Below are 14060 nucleotides of genomic sequence, written 5' to 3'. Positions count from 1 at the left end.
GTATTGCCTAAGCTATCTATAAGCAGTCCAGTTAATCCAGTCATGTTTTTCCATGTTTAAACTGAACGTCTTTTAACCTGGTTGTAATAAACAAGAAATAGCAGTAAGTATTTTTCATTTTTTTCAATGACACTGATCTCCAGGCCTGCCTAAAGGGCTACTGAAAAAACCCATCAGTCCTGTTCTTTATTATGTTTTACAGTGTCAGTGTCTAAGAATTTGAGTAATCTTGTCAGTTTGAATTCTATAATGGATTAATAAAGGAGTAGATTTGTAAACAAAAGTTTAATTTGAATGCTGAGGAACAACAAGTATTTCTACATTTCAGTCCCTTGATGACATCAGTATAGTTCTATTTCTGCCACCCTCCCTTGCTTCTCCTTTCTCCATCTCCTCCATCATTGTAACGCTGTACTCATTCAGAAGAGACTGTCTACATCTGATTTCCTTACACTTGCAAAATTTGTTGTATGTACTAACTTTAACAGTATTTTGAGAACTATAATGAAATTTGCCTTATCTTTGTAAGAAGATGGGCATCAAGTTTTCTTTCTTGCAACTGAATTTGAGGATTGGCAATCTTCCGTTGGTATTTTTTGTCAAACTATGCTTGATAAGACATGATCTTCGGTCTTAGCAGTTTTGTATTTTTAAATAAATATGATTTATATAATTTTTACTAACCCCTTTTGTCACATCAGATTTTTAGTTGTCAAAGTAGGAAATAGTGAAGCTATGGTGTTATTTTCCTTAGGCAGTTGGTATCAGAAGCCTTTGATAAATAATGGTTAACTTTTCCCCTTTTTAAATTCATTCTATAAAAATATCTTTAATTCTGCTTAAACTCCCACTCTCTTTTCTAGACTATGAAGAAGTTGAAACAATGTAAACAGTAGAAATGACCTTTTTATTAGTATTACAAGCAATGGAAGTTAAAATGACTGTGATATTAGCAGTATTTGCACAATAGTTAAGATCCTGTTATCAAATTCTATTTTTTTACAGCATGGTTTAAAATTAGTAAGGCAGTTAAAAAGCTTGCAATTTATTATTTAAATATCTGTCTTGGGGGACTGCATATGCAGATTTGTGTGCATAGAAGTATGCAAATAAGCTATACCAGTTTCATGTGTAAATAAAATGATAATATGAAACACTAGTTAAACTTAAAATAGTATTCACATTTTCTTGATATAACAGAAGTCAGAGACTTATTAGGAAGACTGCAGAGGCAGAGCAACTCAGTTGGATTGTTTTGCTTGATTCTTTGGAAGATTTCCTCCCCACCCCCCCGGCCTTTAAGGGCTTTAAATTTTAAGAACAAAGGCCTATGTTGTCAGAATCTAAGCTATTTATATGAAATAGATAGATGTTTCTATCTAGCTTAAAGTAGGGCATCTGGACCAGATGTTAGATACCTGTTTTTGAAGTCATCCCATTGTTTTGGCTGTTTGTCATACATTGATGTATACAAGATTTAATTTCCAGAAAAATAATATTATTTTTAACTATGCAGTTCTTTTAGATTTTGCCATAGTTCTTTAGGCTGGCTTTACTAGAATTTTCAAAGAGTTGATACTTTAAATCACTCAGGCAATGATAGTATAGTTGCTGGTAATTAAAATGAATTCTTAGAGTCTCTTCTGTCCCAAATTGAATAGATAAATTTAAACCTGTTCTTAAAGATAATTTTAGAGGCTTACCATCCACATGTTTGGGTTTTTTTTCCTCATTTGAGATCTGAGTGTTGTGCTTTTACTACGTTCATCTTTATGAACAGAACAGTCTTTGGTTGAATTGTTGTCCGCTATGGATGGTGAAGCTGAAAGCTGCTTTATGTTTTATGTGCAAGCAGTTGCTAATACTTCTTGCAGAATCAAATGTTACTATTTACTTGTACTACTTCTGTGCAGGAGCATGCAAGTTACCTAATAATTTTTAGATTTTTGGGTAAAGATCTTGTACTAATTTAAACATTATAAAGGAACAAGATAGAAATTAAATTTGCTAAATTAAAAAAGCCACAAGATGGCATCAAATTGTCAATTTCATCCATTGCTCCTAACATTTTTTTAAAGGTCAAAATATTACCGACTGTATGGATCTCTACACAGAAACCAGTTGGGATAGTGAATGTGCAATGAAATAGTTTGAGGTTTTTCCTTCCATTATTTGTACCTTGTAAAGCCACAATAAGAAACTTCTAATAGTTTATTAACTAATAAACTATTAGTTATTTTAGTTATAACTATTACTAATAAACTAACAACTTTTTTTATTAAAGCTTCTTGAAGCTCTTGATAGCTTCAAGAGAGTAAACTATATTGGGTATATGTGAAATGTGCCCCCAAGAAAAAAATTCTACCAGTATAACGTGTTTCATTGCTTAAAACATGAGGGTTCATTTCCTAAAATGTAGCATGAGTTATGTTTAGGCAATTTCTGATTCCAGTTGAGAAATGAAAGAAAGAAAAACTGTAGATGTTAATGCTCATTTAGACTTAAGAAAAGCACTAGATAATCTAAAATATAGAATTTTTTCTAAATATAGAAAAATACTAGTTAGGTCATGGTATTAGATGAATATTGATAATTGGTGATTTTTGCAAATTAATAGAAAGAATGACAGATTATTTTTTTTAAATGAAAATGGTCAACAAACACTGCAGAAGGCTTTAAAAGCTGTTAAAAAAACCAAACAAACCAACGCCCCCTGTTGAGTAACTAACTACAACTATATATTGACCATAGTTTACTTTTTGGTTTTAGGTAATTTTTGATGTTTGTGTAGATGGAATGTCTCAGATTTACTATTGCAAGAAATAGATCTTTTAAAAGTTGTTGAACTTCTTACAGTAAAATGGATTGAGGATGAAATATGTTGGAGGACAGACAAGCGTTATAAGAATCTGTCCAAAACAACTTGCATCTTCATAATATATTGCAACTTGCCTGTATAAGGTAGAAACAGGGAAGGGAAAATGAATGCACATGTGAAAGGAAACGTGTGAAGTAAGCTGTATACAAAATGTACAAATTTAAGGGACTTTAAGCAATAGACCTAAAGCTTCTTGTTATTGTAAGCATAGTTTACTTTCACAAAACTTATCGGAGCACATAGCAGTGTCTGAATTGTTAAGACAAACATAGAAATTGTATCAGGGAATGAGGGACGAAAAGCTTAATTACCAGGGCGTACCATAATAGTAGAAATCAGTCATCCTGCACGGTGTGGGTTTTTTTTTCCCTTGTTTGTCTATAAGTGGAAATCGGGATTTTTTTTTTCACGTGTGCTAACCTGTTTTCTATTCATGCATTGGTTTGTGAACCCAATATTTTTAGGTGTTTAGGTAGGACAATGCTAAATAGCAGAAGGCATACACTAAAATAAAAACAGTTATTGGGCAGACATTTTGCAAATGTCTAATATGATAGGAAACATTAGTACTTAAATGGAATGAATTCCACTGAAGAGTATATACAGTTGTGTACCTGTAAATGATGCAGTGAAATCCAGGAAAGTATGAAGCTTTTGGTATCTGTTTTCCTGATTTCATTCTATGTTAGGTTGTTGCTTCTGAATGGTTAAGTACTCATATATTTAATGTAAATCATAAGTAAACTATGTATAACCTGCTATGGTAAATTAGCACAACTAAACCAAGTAATATGGTTTTGATTAAAATATGATGTTAAGAGGTCGTCTTAAAGAAGATTTGTATTTTTCAAATTACATGGTTTTGTTACTAAATTAGTTTCAACTTATGAATATTCATAATATACTCCTTAACAGTCTCAAACAGCTTATGCATAAGAATTAGGTATGTCATCTTTGAGCAAAACTGTTAAGTGTTCGGAAACTTTGAGGAAATGAATGTTCTTTAAATAGCTGAACAGCAATTTCTGCTGCTTCTGATGCTTAGGGTACAGCTGCATGAACAAAAGCTCCCCTAACTGGAGTTTGAATTTGCAGTGTGCTAGTTACTTACGAGTAACTTTTACATGAAAAACTTCACATTAGAAGATTTGAAATATCTTACTGTGTGTTCACTGAGAAATAAGCTACTGTCTTTACAAGGAGTTAGAGCATGCAAATGAGAAGTTGCCTCCAAGTAGCAACAGACCATAAATTACCAGCAGCACTTACCTTGTGTGGTTGAATGAACCAACAATGAAGCTAACTCTGTCAATTTTCTTTTCTTCTGGGAGAAATCCTAGCATGTAGTTCTCTGTGGTTATACCTGCCTTGTAAACAGAGCTTGTATTATAAATTAGTGCGTTGTCATAGGAAAAACTTATATCTCTATCTAAATGCTTTTGAAAAGCATTCACTTTGTATCTAAACTCGGCATCTTTTGTTTTCAGGACAGTGTGAAATGTTAGCAAAATTATCCTGCTAATGACTTCCTTGTTGAAAGCAGGTTTTCTTCTCTACTTAGTGTATCTTGTCAACCATCACTGCTCTGTACTTTTGTTTCTTCCTCATCTTAACAGTTTTCTCCTTGCAAACCATTTAAGAAATATGGGATTGAAGTATTGATCAGAGCTTCTTTTGCTACATTGTCTGCAGTTTTTACATAATAGGAGGTGGTGATTAGGTCACTGATAAACATAAAGAGAGAAGAGATGTAAATCAGTTACGAAGGGTGGATGTTATGCCTTCAGTAGCTGACACATGAGCTTCTGTGCGAAGATGCCAGAATATCAGGAGTTGTGAGCTGCGGTTCATCCATGAAATTATCACAGTCTAAGGCAGTGATTTAGCTGTGACCTCCATCATTTATTGATTTGCAGAAATTGTTCTTACAAATAGAAAGGTTGTAGGCATGGAAGTGGTAGCTGTCTCTTGTATCTACTCATTTAAATGAATTTATTTCCTACCATTACTCACATATTTTCATGCAATTTTTTTATCTGCTTTTTTTGTTGTTGTTGTTATGGGGCTGGTTTTTTTGTTTGTTTCAGTTGCAATGTTCTCAAAGCCCTGCCTTTTTGTTTTAGGCTTCTGCACTAAGTTTCCCACTTAATCACTTTAGAGAAGATAATTCAGAGGAAAGTATGAAAAACTCTCAGATAATTTGCCAATTATTTTGTTAGGCTTGATTCTCTGTATATTCTGGTGCTTTATGGAGATTTTGGTGAAGAGAGAAATCACAAGCACAAGTCATATGGAAACCAAAGTAAGGCTTTGGTTATAATTTGGTTATAATTCTTTCCAAGGCTGCAGAAAAACTCCAGAATCTCTGAAGCAGCTCCTGGTTCCCTCCCTTCGCTGCAGCTGCCGTAGGTCCTGTTTAAGATATGGGAGGCACTGAATAAGTGGAAGGGGAGGCTGAAAAGTTGCCGTACTGATTCTGTAGGGGCGGAAAGGGGAATGGACGTGTGGGACTGCAGACAGTAATAGTTAAGGATCCAAACAAACGGAATTGGATTTAGAAACTTGGAACAGCATTGCAGGAAGTGACGTTTCTTCAGCTTGAGGGTTTTTTTTTTTCCATTTCATAAAATGCTTTAAATTCAAGGAAATGTTATGGGAGAATTCTTGGTATTTCTTCAACATGTGTAATTAGTGCACCACAGGAACAGTCTTTTCACACAGAAAATTACATTTTTCTATAGAAACAGATGCAAAATGTTTTATTTCCACTTTCTTGGTGAAAAGAAAGGTGATGATGTTTCAAATAACTGCTGTTTCTCAGTCGCAAGGCTTCTTTCAAATGTAGTCAGCCTTTCCTGCTGCTCTTCCTTTAGAGTGTGGTATTTTGATTTTTATCATTTGCTGAGTAATGATTGTGAAAGGACATAGGCAAAAATACCTTTTCTCAGATACTGAAAAAGTAAGTCTTAAAATAACAACTGTCTCAAGTGCCCTACATAGATGTTGGTATTTTAATAATCAGAAAAGAGTACAGCGAAATTTGAGTTTAATCCGTTTCTTGCAATGGGGGGTTAAATTCTTATGCTGAAGATTAATAGGAGGTTGCTGACTATAAAAGTTACAAAAGCTGCACACTGTACCAAATGTCAGCTCCAGCCTATTGTAAGTAATCATGGGTGGCTTTGACTAAAGCTTAGGGAAGAGATATTTTGAGTAAATTTGTGTTTTCTAAGGACTTGTCAAGTGATCTTCTCTTCTATTTGTACTTCACAGTTCTTGAGTTAAAAACAGAGTTTTAACTTTCATGGTGGAAACTGAAAAGCAGTTTCTTTGTGTTGTTTAAATCATGGAACTTGAGGCTGCTTGTGTGTAGTCTCCTGCTCATTAGCCTTTTTTTATTTTGAATTGCAGAACATATTATTTATGCGTGGACATACAAATGTGATAATGCCATATTGGAGTCCTTTCCAACAGGTTTTCCCAGGGTGGGATCTCTGACCTTTCTGAGTGCCTCACAGTTGAAGGATATGCTTCACATAGCATTTAAGTATTTTCAGATAAAATTCATGGTTCCATGTTAAAAGGTTTTCTGTCAGCCTTGCAAATTGAAGTGGCTGGAATATATAGCATTTTTTTACAGTGTTAATAATATTGTTAGTAATACATGTTTTGTTCAGTGAGGTTTCACAGAAGTAACTGAGAACAGAATTTGTTCTTGCAGGAATTTAATGTTGCTTTGGAACCAGACGTGTGACCTCACTATTCTCTTATGTGGTGTGTTGACTCTGCAGAGTTAACAAGAATAAATAGTAGTGCAGGTCTTTTGTTTGTTACATTAAGGTAATTGGATAAGGCATGAGCAGAACTAATTATCATGAGTGCTATTTCTGGGCACTAAAACTCTTCAAGGAAGGAATGCACTGCAATTTCTTGGTCCTAGTTTTCCATCCAGAGCATAAGCAGATCTTGTTTTGAAATTTCTATAGCCGATTGCTTATGCTTATGTTATTAACCCTTGGTGAAAGTGGTCATAGATAAAATGAAACAATACTATAAACAGAACAGGTTTCTTTGAATATAGGAAAAAAGTTACTGATTGGCACTGGATAGTTAAAATGTAAACCCATAAAAGCTTATGAGGTTGTCTGTCCTCCCCAAGTCTAAACCAGAAACTGAAAACGAGTTTAGAATATTTTCACTATTTTCTTTCTTCTCTTTAATGGAAACATATTGCCCTCATTTTCATGATACCCTCTGTAGCTCTGTGTTCATTTAAAAAGCCCATGTACCTGACAAGAAGGCCAGCTGTTAATGTTACCTCTTCTGTCTTTTAAAAGGAAGGTGCTTCTGCTCGAAAAACACAAACTCCAGCAGCACAGCCTGTACCACGACCAGGTAAGGTAGCCTACTATCATTTGTGCTTCTGTTCCAAATAAGTATGAGTTTTAAAGAAGTACTATTTAAAACTTTAGCTGAAGTGGAGACTGTTTATTTGTGGCCTTTAACTGCAAATGTATTGGAAATAACACATAACTTTTTGGTTAATGTTATACCATGGGGCTTGGGTTCATTCTCTTTAGTGTGTTGCCCAATTAGCCCATAGAAAGGATGCTCTAGTGAAATTAAAAAGAGATGAACTTCTTGGTTGTTGGCTTGGTAGTTCACAAATGCCAGCTCAAATGTATAATAAGAGCTGGTTAATACTCCAAGGAGAAACAACCTAAATAGAAAAGCTAATCTCAAAAAGAGATATATTATTACTTCTATTATTAACATATCAGAAATAAGTCTTTCTCTGAATGCGTTATCATTACTTCTTCACACTTCTTAGCACATAAGATATTTGTAATGGGGCCAGAATCCTCAACTGGCTTTTTAATTCCCAGTTAGTAGATTTTAGCTACCAAGTCCGTTTTGTATGTCAGATTGAATCTCAATTTGATATTCAAAGATAGAATGATACAAGTACTTTGTTTTGTTTTAATGAGAAACCCTTAGAGTTTTTAAAAGTGTAAGGGTACACACAGTATATGAGAGGATCAGTGTTTCCAAACAGCTATGTGCATATCTGCACTTAGTTTACGTACTATGAGAATTTCTGATTTGGTCAAAGAAAGACTCGAGTGAAAGGTGTTATTTAAGAACAAGATGATGGTTATTGTTGTTATGAAGGCATTGGAAGGGGAACATTCTGGGATTTTTGGAAACAAAGCTACCTTTTAAAATGAATATACTTTTTCTAGAAGTACTGCTGGCGTACTGTATATTCTTGTGGAGACTACTAAATGCTTTCAATGCATGCCTTGCTATTTCCTTGAGATTTATTAGTAGGATTTCATGCTAAGACTTAGTATTGTAAAAATGATTCTTCCCCAAAAATCTATTCTAATATTCAGTATTCTCAGCTTACCTAAATGCTGTTGTGCACAGATTCTTGTGTGTGGTTAGTTTGGTTCTAGAAAGGTCATGCAGCCTGTCATACTTATCTGACTAGCCCCGTTAAGCATAATAATGCAAATGGAGTTGACAGACAGCAGTATGAAAAGGGTAGAAGTGGCAAGAGCAGAAATCTGACTGAGTTGTCACAGGTCCCTACTGCGAACTGTGACTTCACGGGCATTAACTGGCAGAAGTGTATTTTTTTGTACATTATACACGTTATACTGATACTGCCCTTCTCTAAGGCCAATCTAATCCATTATCTTGCCTCTATATATTGTAAGTTGAAAAGAGAATAAAGAACAGAGGTATAGTCTGAAGAAAGTATATACTGCTTCATGGAAAAAAAAAAAATATATATCTTTCTGCCTGTTCTAGGATATTTTGGGGTTTGGAACTTTTAAAAAAATCAGTTGTTCTGTTCTTAGCAGTCAAAGTATTTAAAACATGCAATTTCCAGGAGGAGGATGCTTTGCACATAAGAAGCGGTAGTTGAATTGGACAAAACAGTTGTACAATACTGATTTGAAGAAATACCTTGATGTGCTTTTAACTTAAGATTTTTTTTCTGCACCTTTCTGCAGTACCTACTTTTCTACTAACCTGCCTTGGTACAGCTATCAAATTTCTTACAGATGATTCTTCCCTCCCATGCGCGCCCCCCCCCCCCCTTTTTTTTTTTTTTTTAGGGCAGCTGACACTGCCCATATATTTCAGGAACTTTTTACATTAAGGAGATACCTACATTTAAAAAAATAAAATTTAAAAATCATTGGGTAGGTAAAGTTCATGTAGTTCAATATAGTGTTGCCAATTATATCTGTGCATTTGACAGTGTCAGGAAAAGATAATTAAGGACATGGTCCCAATATTTCAACAATGGCAACTATGTGTTGTGAATATTTATACTGTTCTAGGCAGTTTCTGAAACGGTTGTAAATAAACATGAGCAAGTTGGTGCTATGAAATTGGAAGTCAATTAATGAAATTTGTCATGCATAGTAGCAGTTGAGACTTGAGTTGGTCTGCATCAATCTTTCTACTACTCACCACTTTCTGATTTTGTGAATTAGGATAAACACGTATGATGATAATTATCAAGCACAACAGTTCTTCCTTTAAGCTAGGACTTGTGAAAACTGAACTATAAAATGTTTATTTGGAGGAAGCCAGGTTATTCAGTAATAGCACCAAAGTGAAGAAATATATATGCTTTTCCAACTTTGGACTGAAGTATCTCCCATATTGAGGAGGTCACAACTTGGAAGACTGAAGTGGAAACATTTTATTGGGGAGAGGGGAGGCAGGGGCAGAATTCTTTGGTTTCTATCTGGCCAGTATTTGTTTGTGTGGTTTTTTTGGTGGTTTGGGGGTTTTTTGTTGGTTCTTTGTTGTGTTTTTGGGTTTTTTTTGTTGTGGTTTGGTTTTGGTTTTTTTGTGGTGGTTTTTTGTTTGTTTGGGGTTTTTTTGCTTGAGTGCTACACTATCTGTCAAGTGTCATTGTTTTTGGCACCCAAAGAGCTCATGTAATTCAAACTGCAATCCAAAATTAACTTGAGTAAGCCTGAAATTTAGATTTTGATTTTTGAAAGTTCTATATCTGTTAAGGTTAGCTAAACCCTACGGATCTCATGCAATGATAACTACTAATGAAAAGGTGAGGGTCTGTAAAGATTAGTTGTGAAACAGTCTTCCTGTTGGTTCAGCACTATTGAACTTATGATCTACAAGCAGCTTTTTTCAAGATTGCTGGCAATTTTTGTCAATGCTATAGTGCCCCAACCTTTTGAGGAGGATGGAGAGGGATGACTAGTTTCAGTAAAATTAGGAGAGATTGACTCAGCTGTCCTAACATCTGTTTCAGACAGTCAAAAGCTGTTTGTCTTCTGAATACTGAGACCCAAATTATAAATCCCTCCTTCAACTTTGTGTATTGCGTGTCTGAAAATGATCTAATGACTATAGTGTGACTCTTCTCTGTTCACTCCTGCAACTAAAATCATTGAAATGTTGTCTTACCACGACATTTGTATTTATATGTTAGTCATCCTGCCATATTTTCTGTTTTTTCTCAGTTTCTCAAGCAAGGCCACCTCCAAACCAGAAAAAAGGTGAGTCAATTTTAGTTACATGATTCTTTTAGTTTTTGTGTGAATTGTGCCCACTCTATCTTTTGCTGGAACCACAAGCAACAATATAAACAAGCAGTGGAATGCAGACAGCATTCTGTTTTGCTAAATACGGGTCCTACCCATATTTAGAGACTCCTGATACAGGGGTATGCTTTTTTTCATGAATGAAAACCTTCAGTTTAGGAAAGGTTTACTACAATTTTCCTTGAATATTTTTCCATTATTTTGATCTGTTAAGCAACTGTTTTGTTTTTATGTACAGTTCCTTTAATGAAAAAAGGGGCGGGGGGGGGAACCAACCAAAACCACAACAAAAAAACCCCCAGGCAAATGCAACTTTATTATCTCTACAGGATCTCGAACTCCCATAATCATTATTCCAGCAGCCACAACCTCTTTAATAACGATGCTTAATGCAAAGGACCTTCTGCAAGATCTGAAGTAAGTGGCTGATTAGAACACACTGTGTAAAAAAAACTGTTTTCATATATAAAGGTGTACTAGTACCAAATTAGTAATTAAGCAAGAGGGAGTATCTACTGTCTTGTGACACGCTAGTTTTACAGACCAGAGTATAAAAGAAATTAATGCCTCCTGAATAGCAGCAAAAAAGCAGAAACTTATTTTCAGAGTTTTTGCACAGTTGTGACTGTGGGCCATATGGGCAGATTGAGAAGAAAGTCTTACAGTACCATTTCTAATGTGTGTAGTGTGGTTTGGTTGTTGTTTGGGTTTTTTTTATGTAACATATATGCACACGTGCAACCGATAACAAATCCTTACAATTGAAGAAGGCTTAGGCTATTTCTAGTTCCTAGATTACTGGCACATATCATCAAAGATCCAGTAAGCGTACTGGACTCTCGGTGCCTCTTCTGAAATATTTCATAGGAGAGAATGCTGGCTTTTAACACTATAGTCTAATGTGCAAGCAGTTACTAGACTGATAGAATTGTGTTGACAGAGGACGTTGCTTGTTTATGTGGGTTTTTATGTTTAAGAAAAAATTTTACATGTACAAGCCCTGGCTTTTACATCTATATAGTTTGTGACTTTCTGACATGGAAATAGCTATAATGGAATAAAGCACCTATATGTCATGTCTAAGTATATCTGTGCTAGGAGGCTTGCACTGTTTTCAGCTCTGCTGGGGTAGAGCTACAGTTAACTTCTCAAGACCTGCCCCAAGAGGAGGCTGATCGTTAGAGTGCAAAGAACATGATCCAGAAAAAAATGAAATTAAGTTTAAGGGGTCAAAGGAGGACACTGATGTAGTTAACAAGTATGAAAGACAAAGTGAAGAAGCAAGGTATGTTAATGAATCGGAAGTGCAGTAGCAGAATTCAGAAGAGCAACATTTAATTTATTTAGCCATGCCAGGTCTAGCGCTGTTCTAGAAAATATGCCACCTGGCCTGTATTTTTTTTTTTTTTTGCATTCAAATTTATTGAAGTAGTTTGTTTAGGAATGGCTGCAGGATTTGTTTTTACTGTTCAGGTGTGTGGAGTGTAGAACTAGCCTTGATGTGAAGTGTGATTGATAGATATGTGATGGTTTTCCAAAGTAAGACTTATCTAATTTCTGCCTCTAAGTCACTGCTGCCTTTAACACGTTCTCCACTTTCAGCTAAAGTTGACAGAAGAGTAGAGATTTGGAAGACACAGGTCATTGCCGCAAGTTTTGGAATAAAGAAATATTGTCCAGATAGAAAAGACACACCCAAATTAATACCCCTTACCCCTACTGAGGAAGATGCAGGTAGATTTGAATTTCTTTTATTTCTAGAGGTAATCAGCCTGCTTGTGTTAGCCATCAGAGGAGATGAATGATATAGCACAAGGAGAAGGGATTTTTGAAGCTGGAAGAGTAAGAGCCATTGCAGGGGAGAGTGCTAAGCAGTGTAGGAGAACCCTGGGAGAATGAGGCCCCCCAGGATTGTTACAGTACGGAACCTGAGACATGTGTGACGTGGGCTGTTTACAGGGCAACTTTTTCTTCCATGCCTGATACCTGAGGCAGCACAGTTCTGTGAAGTGTATGATAATAAAGAATGAGTATTTGGGTTTCATAACTAAAACCAACTTTTGGGATTCCCTCCATTTAAATGTTTCTTAAGGAACAAAGTTAGCTGAAACTATAAATAGAGATCAAGCCACTTAAAATCAAAACTTACAGTCACAGCTGAATCCCTGTCTTTTAGGATAGTTTTGTCTAGGATGCTGGATTTTTTTATAAGTAACTGGACTGCAACACATTGTTACTTTGGATATGAGAAAAAGTAATTGCAGTATCATTGGCAGATATTTTAGATTGTTTGTTGTAAAATAAACAGGACGGTCTTCATCCAGTACTATGGTAGGCATTAAATTCAATTGTCAAGGACTGAAAGAAACTTACTAATTACACCAACATTTTTAGTAACCCTTTCCATAGCTCTGTAGTATTGTTGGGTTTTTTTCCCTTGCCAAATTTGGTTGACATTTGTGTGATGTTTAGCATGTTTAATTCATCACTAATGTTATGCTCTCTTTTGAGGTAGAGAATATGGAAAGCAAGAAAGCTATCATGAGTAGAATGAAATACATATAATGATAAACCAGAAGCATGTTACTGGTTTAAGATTTTTTTTTTTTAAGATATCTTATTTGTCTGTTGGATATTTGTTGCAACTTAGATTTTGTAGGGGGACATTTCTATCTATAATTGTAATATATACAATTCACATGCTGTATAAAATGCAAATATTCTTGATAACCTTTTGAAAGGTTGTTTTTCTGAGGAGCCACGTACAAGATAAAAATGAAGAGTTTCTAAAATAATAAAAAGATATAATTTAATTTAAAATCAGAACGTCAATACTTTATATTGTGAGGCTTCTTTAAAAAAATTTCATATAATGCACTTTATTCTAGTTCACTATCTGAATGCAACACTGAATGCAACAGATCATAATTATTGTGTAAAATCTGGCTTTCCAGACGAAGTATTTGGGAATATCTGAAGTTAGGCTTTTCAGAGGCAATGCTTCTGTTTTGCATGGAACAAAAGTGAGACAGTAATTTTGTCAGGCAGATGTAAATGATTAGAGATGATGATTATGTATTTTTATTATGATGATGCTTTTACTCATGATATGTTTTACCATATGTGGCCAGGCAACTCATTGAGATTTATCCAGCTTTGATATTGAGCAAACTATCTGAAAGATTCAGGGATAATGTAATACCAAAAAAGCTTCATTCTGCAAAAATAGGTGTATGTAGCTTTTGATACTGTAATCTAACAAAAACATTGAGGGGGTTGTAAAAATAAGTCTCCAGTTCTAAACACAATCAAGTGTATAATATGATGATCTCGGTTACTGTCCAGCATTGGAGTTGCCTTACTCTCTGTTCATGCATTTTTCAGTATGCCTGAGTTGGGGGCCAGAAAGTGCTGACCTGGCCTCAGTGAAAGTGTTTTAAAGTTAATGCTAGCAATTGATGTGAGTTTAGAGCCTAGGCATGAGCAGCTCTGGCATTTCAGTGGATAGTATCTTACCAATTACCTCCCATAATTTGATCTTGTTCAGTCGCTTGCCTGTTACCTTAGGAAAGGGACCTGCTGTCTTT

At 35.1% G+C, this 14060-nt stretch overlaps 1 protein-coding gene across 1 annotated transcript in view; it reads left to right on the top strand.

Moving 5' to 3' along the window:
* Window positions 1-14060, top strand: part of CDC73 (cell division cycle 73) — a 112643-nt gene that overhangs the window by 84024 nt on the left and 14559 nt on the right. The window contains exons 11-13 of the mRNA XM_072867779.1: window positions 7216-7273; window positions 10393-10428; window positions 10803-10890. Of these exons, the coding sequence (XP_072723880.1) occupies window positions 7216-7273; window positions 10393-10428; window positions 10803-10890 (182 nt within the window). The remainder of the gene's footprint in view (window positions 1-7215; window positions 7274-10392; window positions 10429-10802; window positions 10891-14060) is intronic.

The sequence above is a fragment of the Ciconia boyciana genome, chromosome 7 (genome assembly GCF_034638445.1).
Source record: "Ciconia boyciana chromosome 7, ASM3463844v1, whole genome shotgun sequence".
In the NCBI taxonomy this organism is placed as follows: domain Eukaryota; kingdom Metazoa; phylum Chordata; class Aves; order Ciconiiformes; family Ciconiidae; genus Ciconia; species Ciconia boyciana.
The sequence above is the reverse complement of the archived record's forward strand: the minus strand, read 5'-3'. Positions and strand labels throughout refer to the sequence as shown.